At 56.2% G+C, this 18,071-nt stretch overlaps 1 protein-coding gene across 4 annotated transcripts in view; it reads left to right on the top strand.

Moving 5' to 3' along the window:
* The window catches only part of GNB1 (G protein subunit beta 1), a 65,185-nt gene extending 48,390 nt beyond the window's left edge, over positions 1–16,795 (top strand). For 3 of the 4 annotated variants that reach the window (XM_032494959.1, XM_032494958.1, XM_032494961.1), the window contains 7 exons: positions 2,707–2,770; positions 3,646–3,808; positions 12,524–12,590; positions 14,013–14,214; positions 14,999–15,215; positions 16,180–16,298; positions 16,497–16,795. In XM_032494959.1, coding sequence (XP_032350850.1) covers positions 2,707–2,770; positions 3,646–3,808; positions 12,524–12,590; positions 14,013–14,214; positions 14,999–15,215; positions 16,180–16,286 — 820 coding nt within the window. In that variant the 3' untranslated portion in view covers positions 16,287–16,298; positions 16,497–16,795. The remainder of the gene's footprint in view (positions 1–2,706; positions 2,771–3,645; positions 3,809–12,523; positions 12,591–14,012; positions 14,215–14,998; positions 15,216–16,179; positions 16,299–16,496) is intronic. The other variant, XM_032494960.1, reaches the window with a different exon arrangement.
* The last annotated feature ends 1,276 nt before the right edge of the window (positions 16,796–18,071 follow it).

Below are 18,071 nucleotides of genomic sequence, written 5' to 3'. Positions count from 1 at the left end.
CGATCCACCTTAGACTGTATAATCAGAAGTAGACGATGGCCAGGCGGTGTCTTACCTTCGGGGTTTCCCTCCACCTGTGGGAGCCCCCCGACCCGATGCGAGGACACCGGGCAGACAGTGCTACAGCCAGGCCGACGCGAGCCCCCTCCAGGGGTGCACTCCCGGCGGCAGCGGTCTCCGCGCCAGGGCGCTGACGCATCACTGCGCCCTGGCCAGGGACTGAGAGCCGTGCTCGGGGAACGAAGGCAGGTGTGCGGCCAGAGCCGGGGCAATGAGGACAGGGCGGGGCAGGAGGCGGGCAGCACTGATCACCACGCGGGCTTTTGTGTTCATGCGGTTCCACCACAAGCTGCGCCAGGAGGGCCCGTGGCCGGAGGAGCAGGTGCGGAGGTGTGAGTGAGCAGCCCCTGCAAGAAGGGGCGCAGTGGGAGACGAAGGTGCCGGCTTTGTCTCCTCCTCGGACAGGGTGGTCGGTAGTGGCACCAGTTTACAGCTGCTCTTGTCTTGTGCGCCCTCCTGTGGGGGCTCTGCTTTACAGCTGTCAGCCCAGAAAACCAGAATGATGCCTAGGGGGACGAGCCCTTCAGGAATTGTTTTTTCTAGAGAGCCATGTTTTCTGGAGAGGTCAATTTTTGCCTCTTTAAAGTAGAAAATATGTTTTTTTGATTTGGGATGTACATTTTGCTTAAGTCATCTTTCTGTTTCCTGCTTTATAAACAGAGGTTAGTGTACTTTTTTTCATGACTCGCAGCTGTAATTTATGAACGTTAGTTATTTTACTGTGTGTGTGTGACTTCTGGCTGCTCTCAGACCAGTGCACCGCTTGGCAGTCTGTCTTCCTGCTCTGCAGGAGATGCCGCGGGGAGGTCTCCGTGCGTGCGTGTGTCCGTACTTGGTCTGTGTACGTTCATGATGCGCTCATCAGGGCGCTGCAATCCACTGCTAAACTTCAAGCCTACTGCTTATAACACTGGAGAGTCTTTCAGTCACTTGAATTAATGTTAAATTTTTCTCCCTTCTCTGAAGTCCGCCGAAGTCTTGTTAGAATCGAGAGTGACACACAGCTGAGCCGACTCGGCTTGGGAGCCCGGCCCTCCCTCCTGAGTGATGAAGACCTGGGGAGGTTGGGTCTGGACCTCTGCCTGACCTCTGTTTTCAGTGCCCGGGCCCTTGCCCCTGCGTTCTGGCAGGCGGGGCCTCGCGGTAGCGGGCTGTGATTGGCTGAAGGCCGAGGGGCAGCGTGAGCCCATCTCCAGCAGTCGCCTGGCCGGGGCTACAGGGTGTCGCCTCTCACCTTCAGGAGGATGAGGGGCAGCTTAGCATTTTGCTAACCCTTGGACGAGTCAGCAGATACTAAGCTGTCTGACCGGGAGACCTTTCTGAAGGTGACACTCCTGGGGTGAGCTCCGTACTCGGGCTCTGATCCTCTGTTCAGCCGGTGCTCAGAAGTAGAGAGAGCGGTAGGGACTCTCCCTCCGATGCATGGCAGTGTCTGAAGTGCCTGATGTGCTCATCACTGAACCGAGATGCACCACCAGCTCCTTTAAGAAATTGCACCCACAGAATAATGGGGTTGGGGCCTGCACTTTGTTTAGTTCTGTGATCGGTTTTGTAACGCGGTGCTGAAAGTGTTTTTATTCCTTCCAGACTCACTGTTAGCCCCTGTCGAGGATGTCTGTGCTGGGTGCGCGGAACGCGGGGTTTGATGAGAAGTGTCAGTGGTCAGGGTAACTCGGGTGGTTTTACCTCCAGGCTGATCGGTTCACAGAGCCAAATATGCTTCTGGCTGCCATGCTTGAAACCTATGTTTTGATAAAATCTTTAAAGTTAAAAATGTTCCTCCTTATTTACCATATTGACATATCTCAGCATGGGACTCTGCATGGAGTCTCCTCGCCATTCCTTGCAAACAGCAGTCTGTGGGAAGTTCCTCAGGGCATCTTATGAGCAGCTGTGGTTCCCAGAATTCACTCTCACTTGAAATTCCTTTGCCCACTGGACACGCTCTCCGTTGGCAGTTTCCCCCCTCAGTCCGGCAGAGACAGGAGTGCCTTCTCGGCACAGACCCCACGCTTGGTGCCGCTGAGCCGCAGGGGAAGCACCCTCAGCGCCGCGGGTCTCCTGCCTGGGCCAGCCTCAGTCCTGCTCTTTGTCGTGTCTGTGCAAAGCAGGTGGAAAGTTTCCAGGAGACATGGATTCCAGTTTTAGTTCAGCCTGGGAAATTTTCATGGCATATTTTTGGTGAGAAATGGCCCCTAAATTTTGAAGATCTAAAAACTTACTTGTTCTTTATATCTAGGCTGTGTGTCCAAATGGAACAGGAAATTATATACTAAATGTTTTCTACCATCTTTGGCTCATGAAAGATCTGTAGCTCTCAGATCTGATGTATGACGACCCAAACAGGAGGGTTCTGAGAAGTCGGCTTGTCCTGCCTGACCAAGGGGGTGACTGGCCCAGTCTGCACTTGAAGATAAGCAGTCTTGAATCTGAACTGTTACCTGTGGGAGCATTTTCTTATCATGCTTTCAGAGTAGGTCTAACAGGTTTTTTTTTTTTTTCCTGGCTTCAGGTAAGTGTGCTTTTTCTCAAGCAAATGTGATGTTGGCATGCAGGTAGTCAGTAAAGTGGAGTTTTTATCTGCTGCCTCCGTAGCTTCTGTGTTGCTATCGTTCTGAGACGTTTGCTTGTGTCTTTTTCCTCCAGGCTCCTGGTCAGCGCCTCGCAGGATGGTAAACTTATCATCTGGGACAGCTACACCACTAACAAGGTAGGGCTGCTCAGCCCCCGAGAAGCCAGTGCGGGAGAGGGGGGCGCTCAGACCCCGGGTTCCCTCACAGAGGCGTGGGGCGGGGGGCGCAGTGTGCTTGTCCTCAGCGCAGAGTCACGGGGGTCAGGTGGCAGCCGCCACACAGGCCGGCACGTGACCCAGCGCCCGCCGGGCCAGCGCATTTGTGCTGTGGTTTGTCATCTCTTCACAGGGCTGGGCTCAGTCTGGGGAATTCCATGTTTTGTTGCAAAATACAGAAATGCTTTTTGTTTACGTACTGGTTTTTACAAGAAATAATCTAAAAGGCATTGTACTTTGAAGTATCGCTTAAGCCTTTAAAAGGGTAATTGGAAGTTGTATCACAGTGAATGGAAGGAACTGGCGTCGGCCTAAACGGGCGCGACAGGGGAAGCGCGGCTGTGTTTCGCCGGATGATGCCAAATGTTGGTAGAAGACTGCAGCGCTGACACAGATGGGTCTGAGATGCGGTGGGGAGGGGGTGTGGCAGGGTAGTTACAGAAACGTCTGGTGTGGTTACTTTGGTAAAGAAGGTTTATCTTGTAAATGCCTCCATAGCTGCCCTGCCAGCTTAGAGCACACAGCCGGGGCCAGGTGGCCCTCTGCCATCGCCTGCGAGCCCGCCTGGCTGAGTGGTGACTTGGGCAAACCTCCAGGCGAGGTTGCTGAGGGCCCGGGCTTCTGATTGGACTGCTCCTTTGCCTCACTGGCCATATGTATGCATGACTGTCGGGCTGGTTTTGGCCATCGTCTTGTCCCCTCGCATGCAGTGAAAGTTGCCGGCAGAACTAGAGCCACAGCGTCAGCAGCTGATGTTTGGACTTGAGCGAGCTGCTCACGCATGTTCTGTCACTCAGGTCCACGCCATCCCTCTGCGCTCCTCCTGGGTCATGACGTGTGCGTATGCACCTTCCGGGAACTACGTGGCCTGCGGTGGCCTGGACAACATCTGCTCCATTTACAATCTGAAGACCCGCGAAGGGAACGTGCGTGTGAGTCGTGAGCTGGCTGGACACACAGGTACTCGCTCTCCTGGTGACGCACGGTGCTGCGCGCCACGTGCCCGGCACGGTCGTCTGCTCCGGTGCTCGCCTCTTCCTCCTCTGTGACCGTTTACCGAGCCTGGCAACAGTCGTGGCCCGGAGTACTTTGAAAATGAAACCAGAGACCGCGTTTACCATTCAGCAGCCTTTGGGTCTGGGTCATGTAGCGTCCCGTTCTCAAGGCTCTTGAGCACGTGGGTCACTCCTGTCTTTCGTTCTGTCGACAGTCCTGAGCGCCTTTCCACAGGGCTTCCCGATCTAAGCACACGTGTGCCCATGTGCACACACGGGTGCTCATCCGCGTACGCCCTCACTGTCCCTCGGCATACTTGGTGCCCTTAGCTCCCTGTTGCAGAGGACACGGCCTGCGCTCCACAGGCTCAGTTCTGAAGTAGCCAGCTGCAGGCGCCCGGTGGTGGCGCCCTGCCGTGTTCAGCCTGTGACCTGTGATAGTTGTTACTGGCTGTTACAAAAAGGCCTGTTTCTGAAACAGTGGGGCTCGCCCTGGTGGTTCACTTCTCCAGCCATCTGTCCGGGTCGGGGTTCCCTCCACTGGGCTCGCTTTCTTCACGTGCAGCAGAGACCGCCGTGGCCGAGGGAGCGCCCTTCACCCCAGCTGGGCAGGCTGCTGCCTCACTTCTGGCCCGCTAGGAGTGTATCCTCTGTCCTTTCAGCGACAGACTCCCTTGTTCATTGATTTCTGTCCTGCGTCATTTCCTGCCTTCGGCTTGCTCTGGGGTTTCTTCCTTCTTTTTCAGATATAAGCACTGAAAGCTGTAAATTGCCCGCTAAGCATGCTTTAGCTGTAGTATCATTCAGTGTGGAATATTTTGGATACCCCTTTGACGACTTGATTCTTGGGTTACTTGGAAGCAGATTGCTTAATATTCAAGTATCTGAAGTTTTCTGAGATAGCAGCATTTAATTAAAAATCAATAGTAGGTTATGTTCAGAGAACATGCCCTGTGCCATTTCAGCTTTTCCACGCGTACAGAGACCTGCTTTCGGTGGGACGGTGGTTGCCGCCATGCTGCTCGCGGGCCAGTCTGACAGTGCGCTGCCCGGGCGGCTTCTCAGTGTGTCCGGTTAGCACAGGACTTGTGACGCTGCTCCGATCTTCTGTATCTTGCTGTTATTTCTATAAATTACTGAGATAGGGATGCTGACATCTCTGGTTATGAGTTTATCTTTTCCTCCTTTTACTTATGGGGAGTTTCTGCTTCGTATGTGTTGAGCTCCGTCAGTGAAGCGTGTACACCTTTGACAGTCATGTCTTCCTCATGACTTGGCCCTCCTGCCACACTGAAATGCCCCTTTCTCCCTCAGAACACTCTGTGGAAAAGTGGGCTTTGTCTGATGGCAGCATAGCCACTCCAGCCTTCCTGTGCTTGCGCTTGCCTGCTTGGTGTGTTCGCTCCTCACTTCGTTCAGCTTAGTGTTTCTAAACAGCTCCTCGCAGGCAGCGCGCAGTCGGCTCTTCATCCATGTGCGGTGCCTCTGCCTTCAGCCGGCGTGGAGGCCACTCCTGCCTCCTCCCCGCAGGCGGCCCCGTGCGCTCCTTTCCTGCCTTCTTCCTGGTTACTTGAGTTGTTAGCGTTTTGTGTTAGTTCTGTCTGAGGGCGTTTGGGTCCCTCTTTGCATCGTCTTTTAGTGCTCTATGTGGGGATAACCACATACGTCTGCAGTTTCTCATGGTCCACTCAGAGTTAATACTGTACCCATTTGTGTAAAATGCAAGAACCTTGGGCCTTAAAGGCCCGTTTTCTGCCCTTCCTCACTCTTTATGAAGTTTCATCGCTGTTACATCTACATGTGTTAGAAGTCCCCACGATACGTTATTTTGTCTCCTTTAAACATTCCTAGCTGCTTGAAGAAATCTGAGTAGTGTTTTTGCGCGTAGTCGGATCTTTACCGTTTCTAGTACTTGTCTGTCACGGGAGCCGTGAGCCTTCTGGGGCCCTGCAGCCCGGTGAGCTGCTTCGGTGTTTCTTACAGTCGGTGCAGACCTGCCCGCTGTGCATTCTCTGCCTTCTCATTTATGTGGCACGTCCGTTGTCCTTCAGAATCCTTTTTTTTTTTTTTTTTTTTTTTTTTTGGTGCAGGGGAGGTAATTGGGTTTATTTTTATTTTTTAATGGAGGTGCTGGGGATGAAACCCAGGACCTCGTGCATGCTAAGCACGCGCTCCACCAGTGAGCTACACTCTCCTCTTTTTCATTCTTGAAGAGTGTTTTGCTGGACATACTGAATTCTGAGTGGGCTCTCTTTTTTTTTTTTTTCCTTTTAGCACTTTAGAGATTTTTCTTTGTTTCTTAGTAGCATGACTGATACGCTTTGGAGCAATTTTCCTTACTGTGCTTTACCACCTTGAATCTGAAGTTTTGTCTCTCACTAAAGTTGGGGGATTCTGGACACCTGCGCTGCATTCTGCGTCCTCTCTGTGCTCCAGTGGCGCGCACGTCAGCGCTGAGGTCCCTGTGGTTCTGCTCTTTCTTCCTCAGTCTCCCGCCTCGTCACATTTGCTCGTTTCAGATCTGTCCTCCAGCACGTGTGACTTTGTCACCTCCAGGGTACTGTTAGGACTTCCCAGCAAACCATTTGTGTCACGTGTTCTGGTTTGCAATCCTAGAATGTTTGCTTTAAAAAAGAAAGTCCTTATTTTTCTGCTGAGGTTTCCTGGCTTTCTATTTGTCGTGAGCGCGTTTGACACCCGTGAATGGCGCTCTAGGAGCTGCCTTTAAGTTTCTTGTCTGCCGGTTTCAGGGGCTAATCCCTTGAGATTGGTCTTGATGGCTCTTCTCTCTTGAATACGGGTGGCATTTTCCTATTTCTCAGGATAGCTAGAATTCTGAATTGCGTCCTGGACTTGGTAAATGTCGCGCCACGGAAACTCTGGGTTCTCTGGCAGCGCCGATGCTTGGTTCTGTCAGGCAGCAGCCAGGTCGTGTGGCTCAGACCGATGCTGGCACTTTGGGGCGTGCTGTCAGGGCCCGTGAGGCCTCCTTTCCAGGCTTTCTTCCTTCACCCCCAGCTCTGGCTATTCAGGGAGGTTGGGCCCCAGCGCTGACGGCTCGGGGCAGCCACATGCTGGCGATCGCAGTGGGGCCTCCCGCCTGGCGGCGCGCCCTGAGAGTAGCCCCCAGGGCCTCCCCTCCTTCCAGGCGGGGGCTCCCCAGCTTGTGCCTGTTGCGGGGCTTTTAGGTGTTTGCCTTTCAGTTCGTCCGGCGCTCCCGGCTGCTTCCTATGGGCCACTGCCTGGCGAGCGCACACGCTGTCTGACGGGCACGGCACGCTCCACGCGACGCCATGCCCGGAGCACTGCGAGCGCACGCCTGACGCGTGTTCTCTCTGGGTGTCAGTCTTGTCTGCGACCAGCTTCAGGGTGGGGACTTCCGTCTTCAATTAAAATCTTTTCAGTTAATTTTAATACTGTTTGCTAAAACAAAAATAATAATAAAACTAGTGTCAGAGGGAATGTTCTAGGAATTTTGTTTTCTTCATATAGTGTGAGATTTTTCTTCTTGGGAGTTGAGTGTCGTTTTTTTTTAAACATTTGGTCTCTTTGTAACTTTCTTCAGACATGATACTTAATTTTTAGCTTCGAGTCAGCACAGGTTAACATCCGACGAGCTTACGGCAGCTCAGCTCGGCCCAGGCGGGGTCCGCGTGGCGGGCGGCGTGCCGCCTTTGCCTTGTCTCAGACCTTCCAAGCGTCTGTCTGACCACTGCAGCGTCATCCCTCAGGCGTCTTCCTTGGGCCTGAGCCTTGAGGCGAGAACTCTTTGTCAAGTCATGGTTGGGATTTTTTCCTGCAGAATCTTGGAAACTGAGTTGCACAGGACCCCGTCTTGGCTCTCCTCGGCAGGCTCCGCGAGCTGAGCGCAGCCGTGTCTGTCAGTGGGAGGGGACCGGTCCCTGCGGTCAGCCTCGGGCCTGAGACCCCGGCAGTCCGTTTTCTGTTCAAGTGGAAGGGCGCGTGTGGAACAAACAGAAGCTTCTTTCTCTAGAGTCGGCCCCCAGGCTGTGGAAATACTTGAGAGAGAAGACACGAGACGGCCTTCTGTCTTGTTGGTGTCTTGCCTTTAAGTGTGTCTCACAGAGTGAAGGACGCCCCGGACGGTGAGTCGGGTGAGTCCACGGAGACCGCGCGGGGCCTTTGTTGTTGTTGCGACTGTTCTACTTAGAGAACGGGGCTGTCCGGGTGCTGGTTTGGTGAAAGCATAGTCACTAAGGCACTAGAGTATACATTTGAGGAATTAGTAATTTCCTAGTGTTCGTTTCTGACGAGAGTGTCAGGCCCGGTCTCGCAGACTGTTCCCAGAGCAGATCTCTGCAAGTTGTGAAGAAAAGCTGGACACTTGTTCTTAAAGGTCTCCGTTTCCCAGCCCTCCCATCGCAGTGCAGACACGCTTACCCTTCTGGGGCCGCCGTGGCCGAGGGTTGAGCTGGGGGCCTCCCAGGGGCCGCGTGGCCTCGCTGCTCAGGAACCCGCTGTGGGGGCTGGAGCCGTGTTTCCTGGGACAGGTGTTCCTGCTGCTGGGCTGAACATGAAAGCCCTATGAAATCCCCGTGGGCCGGACCCACTGCCTGCGAGCTGCTCTCCTCCGACAGGCACCAGCGGACTCGAGCACAGGAGAGTGGTCCCTTCCATCTGCCCCCGGAGGTACAGCTGGGCCGCTCTCTGGCGCCCTGTTCTTTGGCAGTTAGTCTAACATGACATCCGTTCTAGGTGTTTTGTGGTCACAGTCTGGGAACTTCAGATCCCACTGCTCACTAATCTCCCGGACTGCCCGGGGCTGGGGGCCTGCCGCCCTCCGCACAGAGTGCCCGCCTGCCCGCCCCTCGGCTTCCCTGCCGCCGGCTCCTGAGCCTCCTCTCCACCTCGCAGGCAAAGCAGCCCCGGAACAGACAGAACCCTTTTCCAGGGTTGCCGTGCATCCTGGCTGGCCTCCCTTTGACCACTGTGGGTCCCACATCCACCCCAACCTGGGTCCAGACCTCAGACCATCCTGAGGTGGCGGTGAGCTCTGCCGACCTCCGAGGCCGAGAGGACGAGGCCACGCAGCCTTGTGAATGGACTAAACTCCCGGCCCTCTTCTGTTTGCATCTGATTTCATCTTTTGACATCAGCATTTTATATGTTTGTCTCTGGGGTGTTGTAAGGCTCCTTTCTCCTGATAAAGTTGTTGCTTGTTTTCCTCACTTTGAGACCCTCGGGGTGCCGCGTTCTCTTTTCACCTAACTTCTCAGAGAACGTGTCCTGCCTCCCCTGTGTGCACCTCTGCATGGGGCGGGCAGCTCTTCCTCCAGTTGTAGGCCGAAAACTCCTTCCTTCCCAGAAGCAGGACAGACTTTGCTCCCTGGGAGTGGCGGCCACCGCAGCCTCGTGGACAGCCCGGCGCCCCGCTGCCCTCCACGGTGCCTGGGCTGAAATACCGGTGCCTTTCCCTGGAGGAATTTGGGGAAATAACTCTCAGTTATCTTCTTCTGTGTCTTTAACCTGTGATCCCACCTGGAGCTACAAGGTCTTTCTGAGAGCTGAGGAGACTTCCGTTGTACGGCGTGCTGACTTGTCTCTGTAGTTGGCCGTTTAGGCCGTTCCCAGTTGGTCGTTAGTACAAACACTGTGGCAGTAAGTAGTGTTCTTGTAGGTGAGTGAGCTCCCAGGCCCTCACCACTGTCTGGGGGTGAGTTGCTTTAGTGGAGCTGTTTGATTTCAGCCCTCTTGGGTCAACAGCCGCTCCCAGTCAGGAGGTAAGTGTGCCTGCCTCTAGGGACCAGGGTCCCACCCTGATGACACACTCCATCCTCAGGACAAGACACCTCCTGATAGTGCCCCCCGCCCCGACTGGGGTCCTTGCCCTGAGAGCCTGCGCCCTGCCTCCCCTCAGGACCTCCTCCTTCCTCTGGACATTGTAGCGTCGTCCCTGTGCCAGGCTGTCCCCAGCCCACCTTGCCACTGCTAACCATGGTTCTCTGTGAGGCCTGGCACCTCCACACTTGGTGCCCACTTCTGTCACGGTCTCTTTCCTGCCCCTCTGGAGACTTTTGAAAGGCAGCAGCCCGCCAGGCCGGCCACCCTGTAGCACAGAGCCCTGCCCCTGGGGGGCGGTGGTCTTCAGCCAAGGTCACACATGCACAGAGTCCCTTCAGGGAGTTTGCTCATTCTTCCATGATGACAGAGGCAGTGGCCCGCCACCCTGTACTGGGAGCATAGATGCACAGGCAGCTCTGCCCCTTCTCTGGAACCATCCCCAGTTAATCTGGGGAGACTGGGTCTCGGGGGAGAGCCTGCAGGAACTCTCACTGCTGGTTAGTGTCTGCGTTGAGCACAGAGCCCAGGTGGTTCTGACTTCAGGGCCCATTCTGAAGCCGTCTTCTGCCTCCCAGGCAGAAGGGCCCTGGAGGCTGGGTGCCCCTTGCTGGCATCCGTGCGCACGGAGCGCTGCCGGCCTCCCGGGACATGTGGCATGCGGGCCTGGCGGCCGTGCCCACCGGGCTGGACAGCTCGGCGTTCGTGTCCGAGGGCTCCCGTCTCAGGCTGCTCAGCGCTGACACCCAGTACTTGGCTGTTAACCTAATGTGAAAGTTGGTTTCCACATTTTCTTTCTGGGAGGAAAAAAGTTTTCGTAAGAATTATAATCTCTAACTGGTTATTGTCTTTTATCCTCAACTTACAAAATGCAAAAGGACCCAAAAAATGAGTTGTAAGATTATGAGCTAGCAGCCCTGGCTCTGTTTAATTGAAAGTAATGCTTACATAAAGCTGACCCTTGAGCAGCATGGGTCTGAACTGCATCGGTGCACTTCCACGTGGACGTTTCTCCCTAAATACAGCACTGCTCGATCCACGGTTGGCTGAACCCGAGGACACGGAGGTGCTAAGATTACCGAGGGCCAGCTGAGTCACTCGGGGATTTTCAACCTCTCGGAGGCCAGCGCTCCTAACCCCCCTGCGCTGCTCAGGCCGGCTGTGCGTGTTTCAGAGCTCAGAGTCACGGAAGAGTCAGGAATTAGAAGCCGAACCGCCTATGCCGTCCAGTCCCCCAGGAGCCCTGTGACGCCTCCGCCCCGCTCCTCCTCTTCGTGGTCGTGGATCATTGGGTCCTAACGGCGTTATAATCCCAGGACCATCTGTGGCTTTGTAAATGCAGTCGTCTCCTGTAGCCTCCCCGCTTCCAGGTGGTCAGCTGACAGGCGCTGGTCACCCGGGGCCGAAAGAGCCTCCAGCACCACCAGGTGCTGGCTCTCTGGTCCCTGGGGCCCACGTGGCTGGACCACCACCTGCACAGAGGGCGTCTTTGAGGCCATGTTTCTTTGTGCAGTTGACCCTGGAGTGCCCTGGTTGGTCCTGTGAGGTGCCTGTGGGCTGGGGTCTCCGGGAGCCTCCTTCCTGTCTTTGCTGTGCTCCCAGGTCAGACGGGCTGGCACTAGGATGGCGGGTGTGAGAGTCCCTGGGCCTGTCCGATGGGCACCCACCAGATGGGGTCGGGTGCCCAGGGCTGGTTCCTGGAGGGGATGGTGAAACTGACAGGGGAGAGAGTGCCAGGAAGTGAGTTTTGTGGTTGGTCAGGCCCTCAGGCTGGGACTCAGCAGGCAGGGAGCTCAGGACCCTAGGGGGAGCCCCTCGAGGTGCGCACATGCGGAGTGGGGGCTTGTCGTCCACGACCCTGTGGCCCCGGCCACTCCTCTCCTGCTGGGCATTGGCCACATGGTGCCCAGGGTCCTGTGGCCGGGGCATGACCTCCAGGAAGCACTTGACCTCATGTCCTTTTCTGGGCACACAGTTGATGTTCTGAAGATTGTCATCTCTAGATGTGTTTTTTATGGGAGGCAGTATAGTAATACTTGTTAGATAAATGTTTTACTTTCTCTGTATGCTTACCCTTTCCCCATCAACACCCTTCAGTGGGTTTCCTCTTTGTTTGCACAGCATCACACGTGGCTCTGGCGTGGGCTGGGAAGAGAGGCTTCAGGAAACGGGCACGCGTGGCAGGAGCCCGGCCAGCCCAAGTCAGGGCCACTCCCCACCGTTCCGGGCAGCCCCAGGCCTTCCGGGGCCAGGTGTGCTTGCCCTGCACCTGCCACTCCCAGGGTCACTGAGCCGGGGGCAGCAGGGGTCATGGTGAGCAGGGCTGGCTAAGTGGAGCTCCTGGGCAGGTGCTGTGGAGCTGTTGGCCTTCCCCCCCCCATTCCAAAGGCCAGTCGGGGCTGGGCTCCTGTCCCATGCGCTGTGGCCACACAACTGCTTCCACACTGATGTTTTTGCCATTACAACCGCCCGTGGACCGCCCTCCATTCTGGCCAAGCCCCTGGGAGGCTCGGGAGACCTCCGTGGGCCGCCCTGCCCTCCTCCTCCCGGACAGTACGTGCCTGCTCTCTGTGCTCACCCCTTTTGCTTACGGATGTGTCTGGGTCCAGAGTGCTGCCCGGCGTGCTGGGGGGCCGGGCAGAGGAGGGTGTGCGCTCCCCGAACTTGCTGCCCTCCCTGTGCCACGGGCGCCATGCTGCGAGGGCCTCTGTGTCTGGAGTCTGGGCCCCGGTTCTCGCCCCGTGGTGCGGTTGACAGCTGCTTTGCTCTTTACCTGGCCACAGGACTCATGAGCTCAGTCACTCTCCCACCATGTTTTCCATTGGTGAGACCCCAGAGCGGGGCTTGCTGGCTGGAGCCGTCATCTGGGTCTGTTTTCCAGGTTACCTGTCCTGCTGCCGTTTCCTGGACGACAATCAGATCGTCACCAGCTCTGGAGACACCACCTGGTGAGTGCCAGGCGCCGCCCTCTCTCACGCTGCTCGCCTCGCCCCAGAGTGCATGACACCTGGAAATCAGACTCTCCACCTTAATTCAGTTAAAATGGCCACTAGGCTTGAAACATGGGTGGCAGTGGGTGATGGGTGCCTTCATTATGCTCTTAGCGAGTTTAAAGCTCAGAGTTCAATTTTGAACAAGGTAGAACTGGTTTATAGACACTGAGACTACCGCTGTGCATGACCTGCCAGCTTTTCTTTTTCACTGCACATCCCGCCTGTTCAGGTGGCGTTTAATAGCCCTTTGGGGGAGTGGGTGTGCCCTGGTCCCCCCCTTAGGAGAGCATGTCTCACTGCGGACGCTGTGACAGCTTAGAAATAGCAGGTGTCACAATTTCACATGAATTACATCAAACTACTTGATTTTTAGAGTTTCACTTTTCTTATAGAGAGAAGATCACTGAAACTCTTTGAGTTTTCACTTATGGCACCAACGCATGTCATTTAAATGGTCAGGTGGTTGAGTCATTTTAGACTTAAACTGTCCCTGCGGGTTTCCTGGTCTTCTAAGGCATGATGTGGTGGCTCAGATGCCCCATCACATGGGGGGCGGGGCTGCCCTGGGCCAGGTCCTGTCTCCTTTATCCAAGTTGCCGTTTTATGAGTGGTCCTTTTTGTACATGTGCATAGATTCACAAAAGACTTAGTCTATCTAGACTGTCAATTTGGGAAGAGTTTCTTTGATAGAACAAATTTTTTAAAGTGTGTTCATTTATGAATGATGTTTTTCAGACTCTGGAACTGTCTGGCTTTCTGTAGTCCGCAGGCCCTAATGAGGCCCTGCCCGCTGGGATTTGGGTTGCCAGGCTGAAATGCAGCCAGCAGTTTCACAGACACAGCGCCCGCTGTGCTCAGGGCTCAGGCGTCCCACCTTCAACTCCCCCAAGTAACCGCAGGGGCTGATGGCCATGGGGCGCTGGGCTCAGCTCTCCTCCTCGGGCGCTAGCTGCCCTCCTGTCTGCCTGTCCAAGGAGGGGCCGTGGGACCTCGGCCTTGCTCTGAGCTACTGTTGTTGGCACTGTCCCTGTCGTCCCCTGTGTCACAGAGCTGGCCGCAGCAGACAGAATGCATCTTCTGTCTGCGTGAGCCAGGGGCCTCCCGCTGCCCTCCATGACCCGCACAGGTCACAGAGGCACAGCCCCCCAGTGTCCCTGCTTGAAACGGACCCGGGCTCCCCTCTTGCTGGCGTTGGAGTGGACGGAGACAGAGTTAACTGTGAGGCCTGTGGGCGTGTCCTCACCTGTACTTTGCTCTGCACAGCTCTCAGCCACGTCACAGAGCCTAGACTGGTCCTGGGTGCAGGGCAGAGGTTTACAGGGCCGGGTGGTTTGAGGGCGGTCTGTCCCGTGATGACTCTGGTTGCTCCTGCTCCAGCGCTCTGTGGGACATCGAGACCGGCCAGCAGACGACCACGTTTACTGGACACACTGGGGACGTTATGAGCCTTTCTCTCGCTCCGGACAGCAGACTCTTTGTCTCTGGTGCTTGCGACGCTTCAGCCAAACTCTGGGACGTGCGAGAAGGGATGTGCCGGCAGACCTTCACCGGCCACGAGTCCGACATCAACGCCATCTGTGTGAGTTGGGGTCTGGGCCTGGGGCCGGGGGCCCTTCACCCTGTCAGCAAGTTAGGTGACGTCTGTGAGCCGCAGGATGTTCTTCAGAATGAGATGTCCTCTCTTCTCTATGCAAATACCCTGTAATTTACAGAACTCCCTTCAGGCAACAGGTGTGAGGTGCTGTGTCCTTGAGAAGCCAGCCGTTTCCGTTCTGACTGCAGCTTACCAACACTCGTGGTGCCTCTGCTGTGCTGGCGCAGGTCGCACCAGTGATGGGTGTCTTGTTCTTCCCTCGGGTCCTTCCCTTGGGCTGGGGGCGGACAGAGCAGTAACTCACCCAGCACAGCCTCTGCAGAGGGCGCTGACCCTTGAGCCAGGCCTGTGTCCCCCACCCTTCACGGTTGGGGCACAGCCGGTTGAAGGAGCCTTCCCTTCTCTGTGTCACCCTGACTCAATGGGGCCTGGCCTTGTGAGGGGACGCAGAGGGCACGTCTGGTTGGTCAGGCTTCCTCTACAAGGTTGGCCTGACTGCCAGTGAGTGGCCTGCAGGGAAGCACAGCCCCGCAGTGACGGCCGCCCTGTCCTTTGGGAAGAGGACTAGGATGGAGGGATGACAGGCCCTCCGGCGCTTGCCCTGGCACAGGGCGCTCACCTCTGGTCTCTGATACCTCTCCACCTGCGCTGAGCCTCAGTCCTGCCGAGCCCGGCCAGTCCTCCTTCCTTGTCTCCTGGGCCAGCAGGAGCCGTGCTCACAGGACTTCTCCCTGCACCTGCACTGTCTCAACTTGCGCTGTCTCCCCAGTTCTTCCCGAATGGCAACGCCTTTGCCACTGGCTCGGATGACGCCACCTGTAGGCTGTTCGATCTGCGCGCGGACCAGGAGCTCATGACCTACTCGCACGACAACATCATCTGCGGGATCACGTCCGTTTCCTTCTCCAAGAGCGGCCGCCTCCTGCTCGCCGGGTACGACGACTTCAACTGCAACGTCTGGGACGCGCTCAAGGCCGACCGGGCAGGTGAGTGGCCGCCGTGTCCATGTTGGGGCACAAGCTCTGGCAGGTTTGGCCCAGGAAGCAGTCTGAAGCTCGCATGTGAGAGGCAGGCGTGAGGTGCGTGGTCCCAAGGGCATTAGAACCCAGTCATGCGGGAGGTGAGGCTGTCCAGCACTGACACGTGTGAGCAATCGATGCCTCTAGGCTGGCCTCCCTCTGCTCTGGGCTGAGCCCATCTTGCCCTCTCCCAGCCCATCACACCCCCAGCTCCCGCTGCCTCTGCCCTGACAGGCCAGGCTCATGCCACGGCTCAGGGCCACAGGGTCGGCGAGGCCAGGAGCAGAGGACGCCGTTCCGTCCAGCTGAGCTGGTCCCGGTCCTCATCTGTGACGCTAATGAGTGCGGAGGTGGACGAGCTTCCCTAGGCTTCCCTGAAACCAGCCCGCATGTTGCTCTGAGAAGACGTGGAATGTTCTGGCTGAGCTTTCCTGACCGCTGAGTGTCAGCAGGAGGCCCCGTCCCAGGGTGGGGTCACCGTGTGACACCCCAAAGGCCCTCACTCGGTGTCCATCAGCAGCCTTCTATGCATGGGCACCTCAGACAAGTGCGGAGCAGACTTACTCCCACGTTGCGCTGACCTGGATCGGGGCTGGCTGGGGTGTCTTTGTTGTGGTCTCTGTCGCAGCTTTTAGTTAAGCTTTCTCCCGCCGGGAGTGCTTGGGAGTGGGTGCTGGAGGCTCCAGGCGGGTGCGCGAGCGTGCCTTCCCGCTGCGCCTGCTCCTTGTCATCAGGCTGTCTCGATGACAGGCCCCGGACCACGTCCTCGGCAGGCCCTCTTCCACTCTGGCCTGTGCTCCCTCAGCCGTGGCCACGGTGTGCTTCCCTTTGACGTCCCCCTGAGCAGACCTCCTCTCCTTCCCGGTGACCTTTCCTGGCCACTGGGTGGTCGGTCGCTCAGCCAGGTGACAGTGCTGTCGTTGGCCCCCAGGAGTCTTGGCGGGACATGACAACCGCGTCAGCTGCCTGGGAGTGACCGATGACGGGATGGCCGTGGCAACGGGGTCCTGGGACAGCTTCCTCAAGATCTGGAACTGACGCCCCTGCCAGGTAACAACCGCCCTGTGTGCAGCCCTCGTGACATGCAGGAAACTGGGGCACAGGGTCTCTCGACTGATTGACGAGTCGTCATGTGGAGCGGTGGGAAGGTCAGCGTTCCCGTCGCCCTGAGTGCGGCCCCACTGCGGATGGAAGGAGCTCGGGAGGAGCAGTGACGCTGACTAGCCTCTCTTGTCTTTCTGTTTAAAGCAGCAGGAGGACGCCGCGGTGACTGGAAGAGCATTCCAACCTGGAGCGTCCGTGATGGCGTTTCAACCCCTACTAACGTGGACGCCCTGCACCGCCCCCAGAACTTCAAAAGGGCAAGATCTCTCCCCTTCACTTATTGCTGAAACCAAGAGCACAATTCCCATTAAGAGAAGAGTCTGTGCTGTAAACTAAACAAGTTGTGCATTCCCGCCGGGACCACTGTCTCTGTTTTCTTTTCTTTTTTGTCTTGAATGAATTTAAAAGGAAATACTATAATAAAAATGTTAATCAGAAGGTAACGTGAGTGTAATTGTGAGACAGACGCCCCTCTTCCTAGTGGACTGAAGTCTAGATCTGCGATCCTGGTTTGTGCCGTTCGTGCGAAACCAGCTGCGGGCGTCACCTTGTAACTGAGTCTCAAGTTCAGATTGTGTTTGTAACAGGATTTTGCAAACATTCATATTTCCTTCTTAAAGTATATTCCTTTATGTTCAGTAGTTAACCGGAGACAGAGCGTCTCATGCAGCCTCTCTGACATTGTTAACAATGTAAATCTAGTCCCCAGTTTTTTAATTTTTCGTCTGGTGTCACGTAATTGTTGCGCACACACCTGGCCCAGAAGGATGACGCTGTGGACGGTCTCGAACACGTGGTGGACAGTGAACACCAGTCAGGCCCTGTTTTCTTCCCCGACCTGCCCTGTCTACCTTCTCGGTCCAGTTTTTAATCTCACTTTGGGTCTCCTTGTGAAGTCAGAGGGAAATTTATAACAACAGCGCAACACTATCCCATGCCCCCCGCTCCCCGTCAGGAGCCTCCATTTCCCAGAGAGCCCGTCCTGTGCTTGGATAGTCAGTCAGTTACTTGTGTATGAAACAGCGTACAAATCAATGTTTTGCAAATAATCTCAAACTTTCTAAGTTAAATTTTAAAAAATTTGATCGTTTGCCATATTGGGTGGGTTTACTCTTAGAATCGCATGCTGTAGAAATGCTCAAAAGTGCACACAGGACTCAGTCCTTAGATGTTCTTTTTCTTTTAAGAAATAACCTCTTTAAAGTCATAGCCGTCGAGGTCCGTCCACTGCTGCTGCTCCCGCACAGCGCCTCGGAAGCCGTGCAGTCGCGGCTCCACACGCTTGAGTTGCGGGATGAGTCACCGTTTTCTTTAATTCTTCAAAAACAAGTCCCATTCCAAACGGCCGCTGTCGGGTGGGGGGGACGGGCAGGGACTGGAGACCCTGGCCTCCCTCCCCGTGACCGCCGCACGCCAGCTCTCCCGCGGGACCGGCCTTCCGCCCCGAGCCCGGCATCTCTAACAGCAGGCCCCAGGCACGCGGCCCGGCGTGAGCGGCAGCATCGGCCCGGCGGCCGCCTCCTCCCGCGCCCGCGCTCCGTAGCAGCAGCGGCGGCTCCCCCAGCCTGTGTGTGCGGCACCCGGTGCCGAGGCCGCGCTCGGCCTGGGCCTGCGGAGCTGGGCAAGCCCCTCCCCGTTGGCGCCTCTGTAGAGCTCTCTGCACCCTGTCTCTCCACCTTTTGTATTTAATTCTCAAGCCAGTGTACTGCAAGGAAGCTG

The sequence above is a fragment of the Camelus ferus genome, chromosome 13, assembly GCF_009834535.1.
Source record: "Camelus ferus isolate YT-003-E chromosome 13, BCGSAC_Cfer_1.0, whole genome shotgun sequence".
NCBI lineage: Eukaryota > Metazoa > Chordata > Mammalia > Artiodactyla > Camelidae > Camelus > Camelus ferus.
Note: the sequence above shows the minus strand (reverse complement) of the source record. Positions and strands in the feature narration are given on the sequence as shown.